The 17,839-nt window shown below is 44.1% G+C and overlaps 1 protein-coding gene across 2 annotated transcripts in view; it reads left to right on the top strand.

Annotated features, from left to right (window-relative positions):
• LOC110485208 (potassium channel subfamily T member 2) overlaps window positions 1–17,839 on the top strand; it is a 92,337-nt gene that overhangs the window by 60,432 nt on the left and 14,066 nt on the right. For both annotated transcript variants that reach the window (XM_036941420.1, XM_036941419.1), the window contains 8 exons: window positions 6,548–6,712; window positions 7,227–7,363; window positions 8,098–8,161; window positions 8,722–8,830; window positions 16,132–16,240; window positions 16,512–16,568; window positions 17,102–17,254; window positions 17,371–17,627. In XM_036941420.1, coding sequence (XP_036797315.1) covers window positions 6,548–6,712; window positions 7,227–7,363; window positions 8,098–8,161; window positions 8,722–8,830; window positions 16,132–16,240; window positions 16,512–16,568; window positions 17,102–17,254; window positions 17,371–17,627 — 1,051 coding nt within the window. The remainder of the gene's footprint in view (window positions 1–6,547; window positions 6,713–7,226; window positions 7,364–8,097; window positions 8,162–8,721; window positions 8,831–16,131; window positions 16,241–16,511; window positions 16,569–17,101; window positions 17,255–17,370; window positions 17,628–17,839) is intronic.

The raw sequence follows: 17,839 nt of genomic DNA, 5'->3' as shown, positions 1-17,839 counted from the left end.
ACCTACTGTCTGTCTATCACTACCTCAACCCACCTAATGTCTGTCTATCACTACCTCAACCCACCTACTGTCTGTCTATCACTACCTCAACCCACCTACTGTCTATCTATCACTACCTCAACCCACCAACGGTCCATCACTATCACTACCTCAAACCACCTACTGTCTATCACTGCCTCAACCCACCTACTGTCTGTCACTATCACTACCTCAACCCACCTACTGTCTGTCTATCACTACCTCAACCCACCTACTGTTATTCTATCACTACCTCAACCCACCTACTGTCTGTCTATCACTACCTCAACCCAGCTACTGTCTCTCTATCACTACCTCAACCAACCTACTGTCTATCTATCACTACCTCAACCCACCTACTGTCTGTCTATCACTACCTCAACCCACCTACTGTATGTCTATCACTACCTCAACCCACCACCTACTGTCTATCACTACCTCAAACCACATACTGTCTGTCTGTCACTACCTCAACCCACCTACTGTATGTCTATCACTACCTCAACCCACCACCTACTGTCTATCACTACCTCAAACCACCTACTGTCTGTCTATCACTACCTCAACCCACCTACTGTCTATCTATCACTACCTCAACCCACCTACTGTATGTCTATCACTACCTCAACCCACCACCTACTGTCTATCACTACCTCAACCCACCTACTGTCTGTCTATCACTTCCTCAACCCACCTACTGTCTGTCTATCACTACCTCAACCCATCTCCTGTCTTTCTATCACTACCTTAACCCACCTACTGTCTATCTATCACTACCTCAACCCACCAACGGTCCATCACTATCACTACCTCAACCCACCTACTGTCTGTCTATCACTACCTCAACCCACCTACTGTCTGTCTATCACTACCTCAACCCACCTACTGTCTGTCTATCACTACCTCAACCCACCTACTGTCTGTCACTACCTCAACCCACCTACTGTCTATCACTATCGCTACCTCAACCCACCTACTGTCTGTCTATTACTACCTCAACCCACCTATTGTCTATCTATCACTTCCTCAACCCACCTACTGTCTATCTATAACTACCTAAACTTACCTACTGTCTCTCTATCACTACCTCAACCCACATACTGTCTTTCTATCACTACCTCAACCCACCTACTGTCTATCTATCACTACCTCAACCCACCTACTGTCTGTCTATCACTACCTCAACCCACCTACTGTCTGTCTATCACTACCTCAACACACCTACTGTCTATCTATCACTACCTCAACCCACCAACGGTCCATCACGATCACTACCTCAACCCACCTACTGTCTGTCTATCACTACCTCAACCCACCTACTGTCTGTCTATCACTACCTCAACCCACCTACTGTCTATCTATCACAACCTCAACCCACCAACGGTCCATCACTATCACTACCTCAACCCACCTACTGTCTGTCTATTACTACCTCAACCCACCTACTGTCTATCTATCACTACCTAAACTTACCTACTGTCTCTCTATCACTACCTCAACCCACCTACTGTCTATCTATCACTACCTCAACCCACCTACTGTCTATCTATCACTACCTCAACCTACCTACTGTCTATCACTACCTCAAATCACCTACTCTCTGTCACTATCACTACCTCAACCCACCTACTATCTATCTATCACTACCTCAACCCACCTACTGTCTGTCTATCACTACCTCAACACACCTACTGTCTTTCACTATCACTGCCTCAAACCACCTACTGTCTATCTATCACTACCTCAACCCACCTACTGTCTGTCTATCACTACCTCAACCCACCTAATGTCTGTCTATCACTACCTCAACCCACCTACTGTCTGTCTATCACTACCTCAACCCACCTACTGTCTATCTATCACTACCTCAACCCACCAACGTTCCATCACTATCACTACCTCAAACCACCTACTGTCTATCACTGCCTCAACCCACCTACTGTCTGTCACTATCACTACCTCAACCCACCTACTGTCTGTCTATCACTACCTCAACCCACCTACTGTTATTCTATCACTACCTCAACCCACCTACTGTCTGTCTATCACTACCTCAACCCAGCTACTGTCTCTCTATCACTACCTCAACCAACCTACTGTCTATCTATCACTACCTCAACCCACCTACTGTATGTCTATCACTACCTCAACCCACCACCTACTGTCTATCACTACCTCAAACCACATACTGTCTGTCTGTCACTACCTCAACCCACCTACTGTCTCTCTATCACTACCTCAACCCACCTACTGTATGTCTATCACTACCTCAACCCACCACCTACTGTCTATCACTACCTCAAACCACCTACTGTCTGTCTATCACTACCTCAACCCACCTACTGTCTATCTATCACTACCTCAACCCACCAACGGTCCATCACTATCACTACCTCAACCCACCTACTCTCTGTCTATCACTACCTCAACCCACCTACTGTCTGTCTATCACTACCTCAACCCACCTACTGTCTGTCACTACCTCAACCCACCTACTGTCTATCTATCACTACCTCAACCCACCAACGGTCCATCACTATCACTACCTCAACCCACCTACTGTCTATCTATCACTACCTCAACCCACCTACTGTCTATCTATCACTACCTAAACTTACCTACTGTCTCTCTATCACTACCTCAACCCACATACTGTCTTTCTATCACTACCTCAACCCACCTACTGTCTATCTATCACTACCTCAACCCACCTACTGTCTGTCTATCACTACCTCAACCCACCTACTGTCTATCTATCACTACCTCAACCCACCAACGGTCCATCACTATCACTGCCTCAACCTACCTACTGTCTGTCACTATCACTACCTCAACCCACCTACTGTCTATCTATCACTACCTCAACCCACCTACTGTTATTCTATCACTACGTCAACCCACCTACTGTCTGTCTATCACTACCTCAACCCAGCTACTGTCTCTCTATCACTACCTCAACCCACCTACTGTCTGTATTTCACTACCTCAACCCACCTACTGTATGTCTATCACTACCTCAACCCACCACCTACTGTCTATCACTACCTCAAACCACATACTGTCTGTCTGTCACTACCTCAACCCACATACTGTCTCTCTATCACTACCTCAACCCACATACTGTCTCTCTATCACTACCTCAACCCACCTACTGTATGTCTATCACTACCTCAACCCACCACCTACTGTCTATCACTACCTCAAACCACATACTGTCTGTCTGTCACTACCTCAACCCACATACTGTCTCTCTATCACTACCTCAAACCACCTACTGTCTGTGTATCACTACCTCAACTAGAGGTCTTTACGGATATACCCTAACTTGATCAACCCGAGATCCGACAGGTATCCGAACAGGTCTGATCCAAAATTCTGTAGTTGACCCTCGGATCCCCAGACGGATCACGCTTGATGGACACAGACCTCGGATCTGTCTGAAAATATGTGAAATACCGACCAGATACGAAATTATATTTGAAAAAGAAATGTCCTGATAAAAATAAATATCCTCAATAAATCACATTTGCTACGCATGGCAGTTGGTTCAGTCAAAAGCATTCATCTCTCTCCTCTGTCTGTCTGCCTCTCTCTCTGTCTGGCTTTAACTCTCGCTATAGCGAACTTGCAACATTGTTTCAACTGGGCCCTCACTGTTTCCTGTGCCAATGAGCTCGGAACAGACAACGCTGTATTTGTGCAAGGGAGAAGTGTACAGGTAGCCTATTTTATGATGTTTCCACTGGAGATCTGGGATCAGCAACATCTATTTCACACCGAGGCGCTGTGGTTACTCGAGAAGGGAAGCGTTGGAAAGAATTTTCAAATACAGAGAGGAACTATTGTCATTCGCAATGGATGTAAAACACTCTGTTGATTGTCTGTGTGAGGTGACGAAAAAAATACTTTGAGAATCTCCACAGCTCATCAGTGGTGGTGAGTTAAGAAAATCAGAAATACTATTAGACATCCCCAAATGGAAACTTTTATAGGCCTAGATTTGCACGCAGGGCAGGTATTTCTATGCATGCTCAAGCAAAATATACCAAAATATACCCTCTATCAATACCTCAACCCACCTATTGTCTGTCTTTCACTACCTCAACCCACCTACTGTCTGTCTATCACTACCTCAACCCACCTACTGTCTTTCTATCACTACCTCAACCCACCTACTGTCTTTCTATCACTACCTCAACCCACCTACTGTCTATCTATCACTACCTCAACCCACCTACTGTCTGTCTATCACTACCTCAACCCACCTACTGTCTGTCTATCACTACCTCAACCCACCTACTGTCTGTCACTACCTCAACCCACCTATTGTCTATCTATCACTACCTCAACCCACCTACTGTCTGTCTATCACTACCTCAACCCACCTACTGTCTGTCTATCACTACCTCAACCCACCTACTGTCTATCTATCACTACCTCAACCCACCTACTGTCTGTCACTACCTCAACCCACCTATTGTCTATCTATCACTACCTCAACCCACCTACTGTCTTTCACTACCTCAACCCACCTACAATGTATCTATCACTACCTCAACTCACCTACTGTCTGTCTATCACTACCTCAACACACCTACTGTCTTTCACTACCTCAACCCACCTACTGTCTGTCTATCACTACCTCAACCCACCTATTGTCTATCTATCACTACCTCAACCCACCTATTGTCTATCTATCACTACCTCAACCCACCTATTGTCTATCTATCACTACCTCAACCCACCTATTGTCTATCTATCACTACCTCAACCCACCTACTGTCTATCACTACCTCAACCCACCTATTGTCTATCTATCACTACCTCAACCCACCTATTGTCTATCTATCACTACCTCAACCCACCTATTGTCTATCTATCACTACCTCAACCCACCTACTGTCTGTCTATCACTACCTCAACCCACCTATTGTCTATCTATCACTACCTCAACCCACCTATTGTCTATCTATCACTACCTCAACCCACTTATTGTCTATCTATCACTACCTCAACCCACTTATTGTCTATCTATCACTACCTCAACCCACCTACTGTCTATCTATCACTACCTCAACCCACCTACTGTCTATCTATCACTACCTCAACCCACCTACTGTCTATCTATCACTACCTCAACCTACCTACTGTCTTTCACTACCTCAACCCACCTATTGTCTATCTATCACTACCTCAACCCACCTACTGTCTATCTATCACTACCTCAACCCACCTACTGTCTATCTATCACTACCTCAACCTACCTACTGTCTATCACTACCTCAAATCACCTACTCTCTGTCACTATCACTACCTCAACCCACCTATTGTCTATCTATCACTACCTCAACCCACCTACTGTCTTTCACTACCTCAACCCACCTACAATGTATCTATCACTACCTCAACTCACCTACTGTCTGTCTATCACTACCTCAACACACCTACTGTCTTTCACTACCTCAACCCACCTACTGTCTATCTATTACTACCTCAATCCACCTACTGTCTATCACTGCCTCAACCCACCTACTGTCTATCTATCACTACCTCAATCTACCTACTGTCTATCACTACCTCAACCCACCTACTGTCTTTCCCTATCACTACCTCAATCCACCTACTGTCTATCTATCACTACCTCAACCCACCTACTGTCTTTCACTATCACTACCTCAACCCACCTACTGTCTTTCACTACCTCAACCCACCTACAATGTATCTATCACTACCTCAACTCACCTACTGTCTATCTATCACTACCTCAACCCACCTACTGTCTATCTATCACTACCTCAAACCACCTACTGTCTATCTATCACTACCTCAACCCACCTACTGTCTTTCACTATCACTACCTCAACCCACCTACTGTCTTTCACTACCTCAACCCACCTACAATGTATCTATCACTACCTCAACTCACCTACTGTCTATCTATCACTACCTCAACCCACCTACTGTCTTTCACTATCACTACCTCAACCCACCTACTGTCTATCTATTACTACCTCAACCCACCTACTGTCTATCACTGCCTCAACCCACCTACTGTCTATCTATCACTACCTCAATCTACCTACTGTCTATCACTACCTCAACCCACCTACTGTCTTTCACTATCACTACCTCAACCCACCTACTGTCTGTCTATCACTACCTCAACACACCTACTGTCTTTCACTATCACTGCCTCAAACCACCTACTGGCTATCACTACCTCAACCCACCTACTGTCTATATATTACTTCCTCAACCCACCAACTATCCATCACTATCACTACCTCAACCCACCTACTGTCTATCTATCACTACCTCAAACCACCTACTGTCTATCTATCACTACCTCAACCCACCTACTGTCTTTCACTATCACTACCTCAACCCACCTACTGTCTATCTATCACTACCTCAACCCACCTACAATGTATCTATCACTACCTCAACTCACCTACTGTCTTTCACTACCTCAACCCACCTACTGTCTGTCCATCACTAATTACACGAATATAATTCTTGCCATCTGTAGTTTGAGCAGCTGGCCTTCCTGTGGATGGAGCGCCAGAAGTCTGGGGGGAACTACAGCCGATACCGGGCCCAGACGGAGAAGCACGTGGTGCTGTGTGTCAGCTGCCTCAAGATAGACCTCCTCATGGACTTCCTCAATGAGTTCTTCGCTCACCCCAGACTGCAGGTCTCTCCATTAAACCTTAACTAGGGCAGGGATGGGCAACTTTGATTGGGGTGAGGGCCACAAAAAAATCTGATCTGAGGGGCCTCAGTGACTCGCTGGTTTGCGTACCCACATCTACAGTATATCCACACATACAGTCAGAGCCGACCCTAGCCTTATGGGAGCCGTAAGGAAAATGTTGGTCCCCCCTTCCCCCTTGACGAGAAAAAAAAATGCAACGTTTTAGAGTTAATTTCCTGCAATTCTACACATTTTTCCATTAGGAAGATGAGATACGGTGTGATTAACGTGTGTGTGCGTGTATTCATGTGTGTGTGCGTGTGTGTACATCTCTGTAATCCTCTCCAGGAGCTGAAGCAGCTGAGGTTAAAACAGGGGATTCAATCAGCATTAGCATAGATCAAACAACATGTTTTATTTTCAGGAGCAGCTGGGTGAGGGTGTGAGAGAATATTTGTGTGAGACCCTCTCGTCCCTCCCATTAACCCCAGTGTGTGTGTGTGTCCATCTATAGGACTACTACGTGGTGATCCTGTGCCCGGCAGAGATGGATGTACAGGTACGGAGGGTCCTCCACGTGCCCCTGTGGGCACAGAGGGTCATCTACCTGCAGGGCTCTGCCCTCAAGGACCAAGACCTCATGAGGGCCAAGTGAGTCCCCTGCATCGGGTCCCCACCCAAATCACAGCTATGCTACTGGGCCCCAAATTGCAGCTATGTTACAGTGAAAGGGAAAGGAAGGGGGATACCTAGTCAGTTGTATAACTGAATGCATTCAACTGAAATGTGTCTTCTGCATTTAACCCAACCCCTCTGAATCAGAGAGGTGTGGGGGACTTCCATAATCAACATCCACGTCTTTGGCGGCCATGTAACAGGTTAACTGCCTTGCTCAGGGGGCAGAACGACTGATTTTTACCTTGTCAGCTCGGGGATTCGATCCAGAAACCTTCAGTTACTGGCCCAAAGCTCTAACCACTAGACTACCTGCTGCCCCTCCAGGGACCCCAAAACAAGACACACTTACAGGGGCATATCTCATAGGCAGTGTTAGACAGTTATCAGGGCAGATAGCAGTTACAGTACACTGGCTCTGTTCAATAAAGACAGCAAATAAAATGATTGTATTTTCTCCTCCTCGTCTCTTCTGCTGCCCTGGTAGTAACTCGCAGTGAAGTCATGTGTGTTAGAAGAACAAATGTATTGTTCTATTGTCCTGTTCCTCCTTTGTTCTCTCTCAAAAACATGACAACAACAACATCCACCCCCCCCCTCTCTCTCCTCTCATCCTTTCATCTCCTGTTCCTCTCTCCTCCTCCTGCCTCTATCTGACCTGTGTCCTGTCTTGGCCTGACCCCTCCTGCTGCTCTACTAACTGGCTGTAGGATGGACGATGCTGAGGCCTGTTTTATCCTCAGTAACCGATTCGAGGTGGACCGCTTCGCTGCTGTACGTTCCTCAATCTCCTTTTAAGACTTTTAATCTCCACAACGCCACCCTCCTTCTTTTCCTGTCCTCCACTCTTCTTTCCCTCCTTCACAGCTTTCTCTCTCTACCTCTACTATATTTTTAGCAAAATGTAAATGATCATCCTAAGAACTATTTCACAACTTTTATTTATCTTCTTATTTGACCCTGGCTCCTATTTTCCTCTCTGCGTTGCCGTTCTTAACAGACTATTTCACACCTGTGACATAATTACGGGAATTTTCCTTTCTGGTGTGGCTATAGCCTGTTAGTTCTGTTGAAAGCTCCGTGCCCTAGTTGAAGAGGCTTACCAGGGGGATTGTATATAGAGGAGATACAATCTGTGACTGTGGAGGAGCTACTGGTGCTGCTAATGATTTGAGTCTCTTTCTTGCTACTCTATCCCATCCTCCCTCTCTCTCTCTTTCTCTCTCTCCCTCTCTATCTCTCTATCTCTATATCTCTCTATCTCTATATCTCTATATCTCTATATCTCTCTATCTCTCTATCTCTCTATCTCTCTATCTATCTATCTATACCAGGATCACCAGACCATTCTAAGAGCCTGGGCGGTGAAGGACTTTGCCCCAAACTGCCCCCTGTATGTCCAGATCCTCAAACCTGAGAACAAGTTCCACGTCAAGTTTGCAGGTCAGAGCATTGAGTGTGGGAATGTGTGCGTCCGTACGACTCTGTGTGTACAGTTGTGTGCCTATGGGTCTTTTTATACATAATGGGGCCAATGTGTGACATTGGGATAAATATTTTCAAATGGTTTAAAAATAATAATAATGTAGTTCCACATTTGTACTTAGAGGAATAAAAGGTAGTATATGCAACATGGCCCATAACTCCACCTATTCAACAACATAGACCTAGGACTATACCTCCTTTAAGCAGGGTTCATACACACATTGGCAAGTCAAATTCAAGGACTTTCAGGGACTTTTTCAAGTACTTAATTGTAATTTTCATGGACCTCAATGTTATACGATTGTATATGTTATATAATTGTACTTATAGGGCCTAATATAGAACCCTCCTTCCCCCCAAAAAGCTGTCAAAAAGTGTCAATAAAGTAGACCATTACCACTAAAAATAATGCATTTTTTTTAGGCCTTGCAAATGCATTGATATTCACATTATTATTACATTATAAAATATGTTAGAATAATGTGGACATTGCCTGACTAAATAAATTGGATGCATGCATGGCGACCTTTCTGTAGCCTATGTGGCCGACGCAGGCACACATAATAAAGCCATGAATAGCTGTAGCATTACAATCTCACCACCTCTTTTTTTTATACTGACCAAGTAACAAATAACCAGGTTCCTTTTTTAATGAAAGGATTTGTATGTATGGTCAAGTTGAATAGTTGAATGTATAGTTGAAGAGAACATCGGATGTTGTCGTCATCATAATAACATGGTTTTACAGCAACAGAGTAGTGCAACGCAACAACACCCTTTCATTCAAGCGACAATAATTACAAGGACTTTTCAAACACCAATCTGAGGAAATGTCAGATTTTCAAAAAAACTTATTTAAAAAAACAAACATCAGAAAACATTACCTTGATGCTTTCTCTGTTAAATCTAACAAGACCCTGCTGTGAATCAAGCAGACAACAACAGATGATCAACATAAATTCTCTAGGGATATTAGATCCAACATGAATCCAGGCACAACTGTCTTCCCCATATGGAATGAGACACCAAAACACATTTTTTTCCCAGCACTTGGTCTGTTGTTGCATCGCATGCACTATCACAACAACTGTTCATCACTTGACTCTCATTCAGAAAATTCCTTCCTGGATCAGATGATGATGTGTGAAAATAAAGCAGCGTAACTAATCACCTGGACACCATATGTGCATCCAACAAGAGTTATGCATAGTTATTGAAGAACCACGTTAAGGACAGTATCGATTTAGGTTTGAAGTATCAAGGTAATACTCTTTCGGTTAGCAATCACATCATTTGGGATTTGTGTGCCCATGAAAACTGTGTTCACCCCCTGACATAAGGAGACACAAAATGTTTTGTAGTTACACTGCATTACTGAGATGGAAACTCATGGACACTTTGCCTCCAGGGATACAAAGCCTTTTCCTGTTCAGCAAACCGTCATAAAGCACCAATCAAGCAGCACTTGTTAGGAATAGGAGAGAGAAAGATGAGGAGGCAAAGACATCACTTTTGGCCTTCACCTTCTCGTTCTGTATCTCTCTCAATTCAATTCAAAGTGTCTTTATTGGCATGGGAAACATGTTTGCATGGCCAAAGCAAGTGAAATCATTTCATTTCAAGTGTTATATTATATACAATGATCTACCAATTATAGTTCGAGTAGTAGGGGAAGATAAATAAACATATAAATATTGGTGGTATTTGCAATGTTGTTTGTGCGCCACTGGTTGCCCTTTTCTCATGACAACTGGCCACAAATCTTGCTGCCCGGATTGCACATTGGTATCTCTCTCTCGCTCCCTCGCTCTCTCGCTCTCAATTCTCGATTTTGATAATTAGCGGGTATCGGCCTAATTCTGCTCTGCATGCATTATTTTGTGTTTTATGTTGTACACAGAGGATATTTTTTGCAGAATTCTGCAAGCAGAGTCGCAATTTGGTGTTTGTCCCATTTTGTGAATTCTTGGTTGGTGAGCGGACCCCAGACCTCACAACCATAAAGGGCAATGGGTTCTATACCTGATTAAAGTATTTTTTTGCCAGATCCTAATTGGTATGTAAAATTTGATGTTCCTTTTGATGGCATAGAATGCCCATCTGGCCTTGTCGCTCAGATTGTTCGCAGCTTTGTAGAAGTAACCTGTGATGCTGATGTTTAGGCCGAGGTAGGTATAGTTTTTTGTGTGCTCTAGGGCAACGTTGTCTAGATGGAATTTGTATTCGTGGTCCTGGCAACTGGGCCTTTTTTAGAACAGTATTTTTGTCTTACTGAGATTAACTGATGGCCCAGATCTGACAGAATCTGTGCATAAGGTCTAGGTGCTGCTGTAGGCCCTCCTTGGTTGGGGACAGAAGAACCAGAGACATCAGATTTTAGTAGGGCGAGGCCAGGTGCTGCAGACTGTTCTAGTGCCCTTGCTAATTCATTGATATATATATGTTGAAGAGGTTGGGGCTCAAGCTGCATCCCTGTCTCACCCCTCGGCCCTGTGGAAAGAAATGTGTGTGTTATGTACAATTTTAACTGTATGATGGGATGGCTCTATGCAGAGAGGCAGAGACAGGAGACTGCCACTCAAGTTCTCTCTCTGTGTGGGAAGGATCAGAGTGGGTTTATACGAATCAGAATTGGCTTGTGGGTTGACTGGGTTGCATGGTGTTGATTTTCCCTGACCAAATGCTGAAAAACAATGACCTGGTGTGTTTCTGGTGGGCTGAGCTATATTAGCACGGTCAATAGCCTGGTCACTTACACATACCATCACACAATAACTGCATGCTGATTTAATTAGGGTTGCTGTTTGGGCAGACCTGCAGTAATTACTATCTGCTACCAGCGTGGGAGTTCACCTCGCACAGAGACACACACAGAGACACACACATACACGTTTAGCACACACAGAGACACACACACACACCTCTCACACACACACTGACCAACTCTCCATATCAAATGTATTTAAGATTGTCTGTGCTTAAACTGGAACATAGTGGATGCACAGTAACATACTATACATGACTCCAGAGGTTTGGCTCTGCGCTTCACAGCACTGTATGGGTTTTGACAGACAGCCGTTCTGAACTTGAGCATCTGTAAATTACGATGAATCTATGTATTTTAAAAGATGAGACGTTGAGGATTGTAATAATTATCACTTTGACGTCATCGAATCCAAATGTCCAAATGTGCACTTCACAAAAAACTCATGTCCTATCCAGTGTCAATGTTTCTGATCACTATGTTTGAGTCAGTAGAAAGAATAGTAGAACCGAATGAACCTGTTTGTTGTATTATGATGAACATTTTCCGAATCTGAATGAACTCGTGACTCCGTTCTATGCACACTGTACGACCTGCTTTTCTAATAGCATCGTGAAAGCCTAACACCGTAAGATTGTAGTTTATCATTTATCATTTAGTTTATCATTCATGTTGGCAATAGAACAAGCTTTCAAATCATGCCCACCTGACCCAGATTGCGATTTTATAATGGACCGTTACTGGTTGCGTGAACAACAACAGTAGTTGTGTAAAGGCAGGGATGCAGAGCTGTGTTCCAACGTGCTCTACATTTCCTCAACGACACTGCTAGGAGAACTAAAGTAAAACACCTTATAGTTGAAGACTCTTTGAGTGTGTTGAAATGACTTGGGAACTGTGCCCACACTGGAGGGGTGTGTGGCCACTTGAAGACACCAGCTAGACCTCTCACTCAAACCCTTGTCATATTTGTGTGTTATGTTGCACCTACCCCACATTTTCCAGAAATATTCTTTTTTTTTTTTATTCTTCTTTTTTTACCCCTTTTTCTCCCCGATTTCGTGGTATCCAATTGTTGTAGTAGCTACTATCTTGTCTCATTGCTACAACTCCCGTACGGGCTCGGGAGAGACGAAGGCTGAATGTTATGCATCCTCCGATACACAACCCAACCAAGCCGCACTGCTTCTTAACACAGCGCACATCCAACCCGGAAGCCAGCCGCACCATTGTGTCGGAGGCTACACCGTGCACCTGGCAACCTTGGCTAGCGCGCACTGCGCCCGGCCCGCCACAGGAGTCGCTGGTGCGCGATGAGACAAGGAGATCCCTACCAACCAATCCCTCCCTAACCCGGACGACGCTAGGCCAATTGTGCGTCGCCCCACGGACCTCCCGGTCGCGGCCGGTTATTTATACTATACTAAACTGTACAGTATACTACAGTCATATCTGCAAAACTATAGTAAATACTAGAGTATTCACTGTAGTATATACTATAGTGAATACCAAAGTGAAATCTGCAAAAAACACTACAGTGAATACAATTTTTTTTCTCATTTGGGTACATATTATGATCCAAACATTCTTTCTATCCCACTATGCCTGTAATTTATACAAATATTATCATCATCAACAACATTTTCCTCTCTGTTGGTGAGTCTATTGGAAGAAAGCTGCTAGACAGAAAGGACCTGTGTCTCATTGCTTTTATGTGTTTACTAGCTACTAACCTTCTCCTGAGGCACGAGAGGCGAGGCTGGACAATTCTAGCTACCAACGTTTCTGTCGACAATCGATATGCAAAGCACACCTGGGCATTTAAGGCCAAGATCTCATTTGTACCAAACACTGTACCCCTAATAATATTTGTCCACTGATTACAGCATATGATGTCATCAAGAATTACACAGCAGGGAAAATGACTGCTCCCTGAGCCTCATTTTATTGGTCATAACTCTATATTGTTTTTTTGTCACAAAGAGATGAGAGAGAAGGTAGCCGAAAAACAAGAGAAACAGACAAGGCAGGAGCAGTGAAGGTGGAGTGATGGGTGTTATCTATGTTTGTTCAGGCTGGTTCCGTTTTCTCCCTCCTTCCCAGGCCTTTGCTAAGTGTGTGAGAGTGTGAAAGGTCCTTTAATTAGACACTGCACTGCAGGGGTGTTGCCAGGTCCCCTTAACCCCAAAATAAGATATAGAGCAAAGAAATACAAAAACAACCCAAAATATAAACTGAACAGGTAAGAACAACCCCGAATATAAACTGATGGGGTACAAACAACCCAGAATATAAACTGATGGGGTACAAACAACCCAGAATATAAACTGATGGGGTACAAACAACCCAGAATATAAACTGAAGTGGTAAAAACAACCCAGAATATAAACTGATGGGGTACAAACAACCCAGAATGTAAACTGATGGGGTACAAACAACCCAGAATATAAACTGATGGGGTACAAACAACCCAGAATATAAACTGATGGGGTACAAACAACCCAGAATATAAACTGATGGGGTACAAACAACCCAGAATATAAACTGATGTGGTAAAAACAACCCAGAATATAAACTGAAGGGGTAAAAACAACCCAGAATATAAACTGATGGGGTACAAACAACCCAGAATATAAACTGATGGGGTACAAACAACCCCGAATATAAACTGAAGTGGTAAAAACAACCCAGAATATAAACTGATGGGGTACAAACAACCCAGAATATAAACTGATGGGGTAAAAACAACCCAGAATATAAACTGATGGGGTACAAACAACCCAGAATATAAACTGAAGTGGTAAAAACAACCCAGAATATAAACTGATGGGGTACAAACAACCCAGAATATAAACTGAAGTGGTAAAAACAACCCAGAATATAAACTGATGGTGTACAAACAACCCAGAATATAAACTGATGGGGTACAAACAACCCAGAATATAAACTGATGGGGTACAAACAACCCAGAATGTAAATTGAAGGGATAAAAAGAGACAATGCCCTAAGGAGGAGAAGAGAAAATAATCTGACATGACAGGGAGTTGACTGTCTATTTGACGAATGTATATTTATTTGTCTGCTAATTGCATCCTGTTGTTTTGTCAAGTATGTGCCATTGAGTTAATAATAGATTAAATCATAGTGTAAATTCACCTGATGCAGCTTACTTGATGGAGGGAGGGAGGGAGCATCTGGGTAAATTATGTTGAGATTAATGAAGATGTTTTAATTCCATCAGATTTAATTAGTGTTCTGCATAAACCACACCGTTTACACTTAGCTAACAGGCCAGACTTCATCTCAGCCTCTGACTGAGATATCAATTACCACAGCCTTTGGGATGCACCTGCACTAATACGGTGGCTTTAGGGGCTGACAAATCCATACACACACATTCTAGATGCCACACACACAGGCACATATGCACACACACACACACACACACACACACACACACACACACACACACACACACATATTCACATGGACGCACACACCTATATTCTCACACACACAAAGGCACACACACAGACGAATGATCAGACAGACAAAGAAATGCACTCACTCTTGCACACAGGTACAGCAGAGAAGACAGAGCATGTTTGACCCACTACCTACCTCTGAAGACACATCCACTAGACCACCTTTACTCCACACACACAAATGCATACAAAGCTCTCCCTTGCCCTCCAATTGGCAAATCTGATCATAATTCTATCATCCTGATTCCTGCTTACGAGCAAAAACTAAAGCAGGAAGTACCAGTGACTCGCTCAATACGGAAGTGGTCAAATGATGCTACGCTACAAGACTGTTTTGCTAGCACAGACAAGACACTGTTTTGCTAGCACACTCCAGATACTCAACTAGGCTAAAGAAGGAAAATTGTATTGCTTCTTTAATCAGAACAACAGTTTTCAGCTGTGCTAACATAATTGCAAAAGGGTTTTCTAATGATCAATTAGCCTTTTAAAATTATAAACTTGGATTAGCTAACACAACGTGCCATTGGAACACAGGAGTGATGGTTGCTGATAATAGGCCTCTGTATGCCTATGTAGATATTCCATTAAAAATCAGCTTTTTCCAGCTACAATAGTAATTTACAACATTAACAATGTCGACACTGTATTTCTGATCAATTTGATGTTATTCTAATGGACAAAAAATGTGCTTTTCTTTCATAAACAAGGACATTTCTAAGTGACCCCAAACGGTAGTGTAGACTCGGTACCTGTACACCCTGAGTATAGCCTCATTGTTGTTATTTTATTGTGTTACTTTTTGTTCTTTTTTACTTGAGTTTATTTGGTAAATATTTTCTTAACTCTTTATTGAACTGCTCTGTTGGTTAAGGGCTCGTAAGTAAGCATTTCACAGTAAGGTCTACACTTGTTGTGTTTCGGTGCATGTGACTAATAAAGTTGAATTTGATTTGATTACTGTATACTGAGTGTTACTGGTTTGTCTCCTTTGCTGCCTTTGTCTGCAGATCATGTGGTGTGTGAAGAGGAGTTTAAGTATGCCATGTTGGCCCTGAACTGTGTGTGTCCTGCTACCTCCACCCTCATCACCCTGTTGATCCACTCCTCTAGAGGACAGTGAGTACACACACACAAACCCACACACACACTCTTTTTTCCAATGGGCGTGGGTGGTACCAGACAGAGGCAGTGAAGTATGTCCTTTGGCCTAACGAATGCTGAGTACATTGAGCTGTACACAGCAGATTATTCATGGTAGATCGACTACTGACCTAAAGTAAACCCAGAGCAGTCATGATCCTCTTAAACCCAGATCAGTCATGATCCTCTTAACCCCTGACCAGTCATGATCCTCTATCTGCTGCCCCCTCCACCCCTCTACTTTCAGAACAGCACCCCCAGAGGCCTTCAGGCAACATGCAGGAGCCTTCCAGCCCCTCAACAGGTCAGTGTGTGTCACTGTCCTCCTAAACCACCGACAACTCCCTCCCCCTCCCTCCGTATCCCTGATGTGCGGTGACATTAACTCGGCCAGGCATGCTGTCCCCATGAAATGGTCAATTTATTATTTACAGACGACAGTTGTTTCTGTAATGCAGTCCTTCTCACATCACCGCCACCCACAGCCACACTCTCCGCCCCACACCCTTCCTTTCTCACCTCCTGTCTCTCAACTCATCCTTTCTAAAGGCAGACAAGGTGAACACAGCCCATGTGTGAAACTCTCGATGTGTAGCATTCAGCAGCGTCTATCTTGGTAGCTGTGTTGCTCTGATAGTGTCTGTGTCCCTGTGTGTGTCTCAGTGCTGATTGAGTTATTGATTGGTTTCTGACACCGTTGTAAAGTGTTAACACTGCAGCCTTGAGGGGAAGTGTCTTTGATGTGTGGTTGATGCTGAAAGGGAAGCTGCGTGCAACGCTGTTTAAAAGGTCAACTCTGTCCCCTAATGACCAATCCTTTCCCTGATCGTGTCTCAGGGAGGGCGGGGCATGCTCAGCTGACCAGTGGCAGCGCACCTACCGCCGCTGCTCGGCCAATGAGGTGCATCACATTTGTCTGGAGGAGAGCAAGTTCTTTGGGGAGTACCAGGGGAAGAGTTTCACCTTCGCCTCCTTCCACGCACACAAGAAGTGAGTCAATAAGCAGACATACACAAAGTTTACATTTGACATTTTAGTCATTTAGCAGACGCTATTAACCACAAACACACACATTTCCTGTATCTGATCCGCTCCTCCTCGGTCAGGTATGGTGTGTGTCTGATCGGAGTGCGGAGGCTGGAAAATGCCAACATCCTGCTGAACCCAGGTCCCGGCCACATCATGGGCGGCTCAGACACCTGCTTCTACATCAACATTTCCAAGGAGGAGAACTCAGCTTTTGTCAGGGGCCACAGAGAGCCCACGCGGGGGGGCCCCAAGGGCAGTGACAGGGGGGTGGGGCCCCAGACCATCTACCATGGACTCACCAGACTGCCTGTCCACAGCATCATCGCCAGCATGGGTCAGTCTCACTGACTCACCGTGACACAGTTACACTCAGAACCTTTGTCCAAGTGCACTTAGCATAATGTTTCTTATTATACAATTCTGACTTTCCTGATCCATGTACATGGCACAGATTAGGACATGTTTTACATGTTGATCCACAATAGGCAGATCTTTCCTGATCCATGTACATGGCACAGATTAGGACATGTTTTACATGTTGATCCA

This window comes from Oncorhynchus mykiss, chromosome 13, assembly GCF_013265735.2.
Source record: "Oncorhynchus mykiss isolate Arlee chromosome 13, USDA_OmykA_1.1, whole genome shotgun sequence".
Lineage (NCBI taxonomy): Eukaryota > Metazoa > Chordata > Actinopteri > Salmoniformes > Salmonidae > Oncorhynchus > Oncorhynchus mykiss.
The sequence above is the reverse complement of the archived record's forward strand: the minus strand, read 5'-3'. Positions and strand labels throughout refer to the sequence as shown.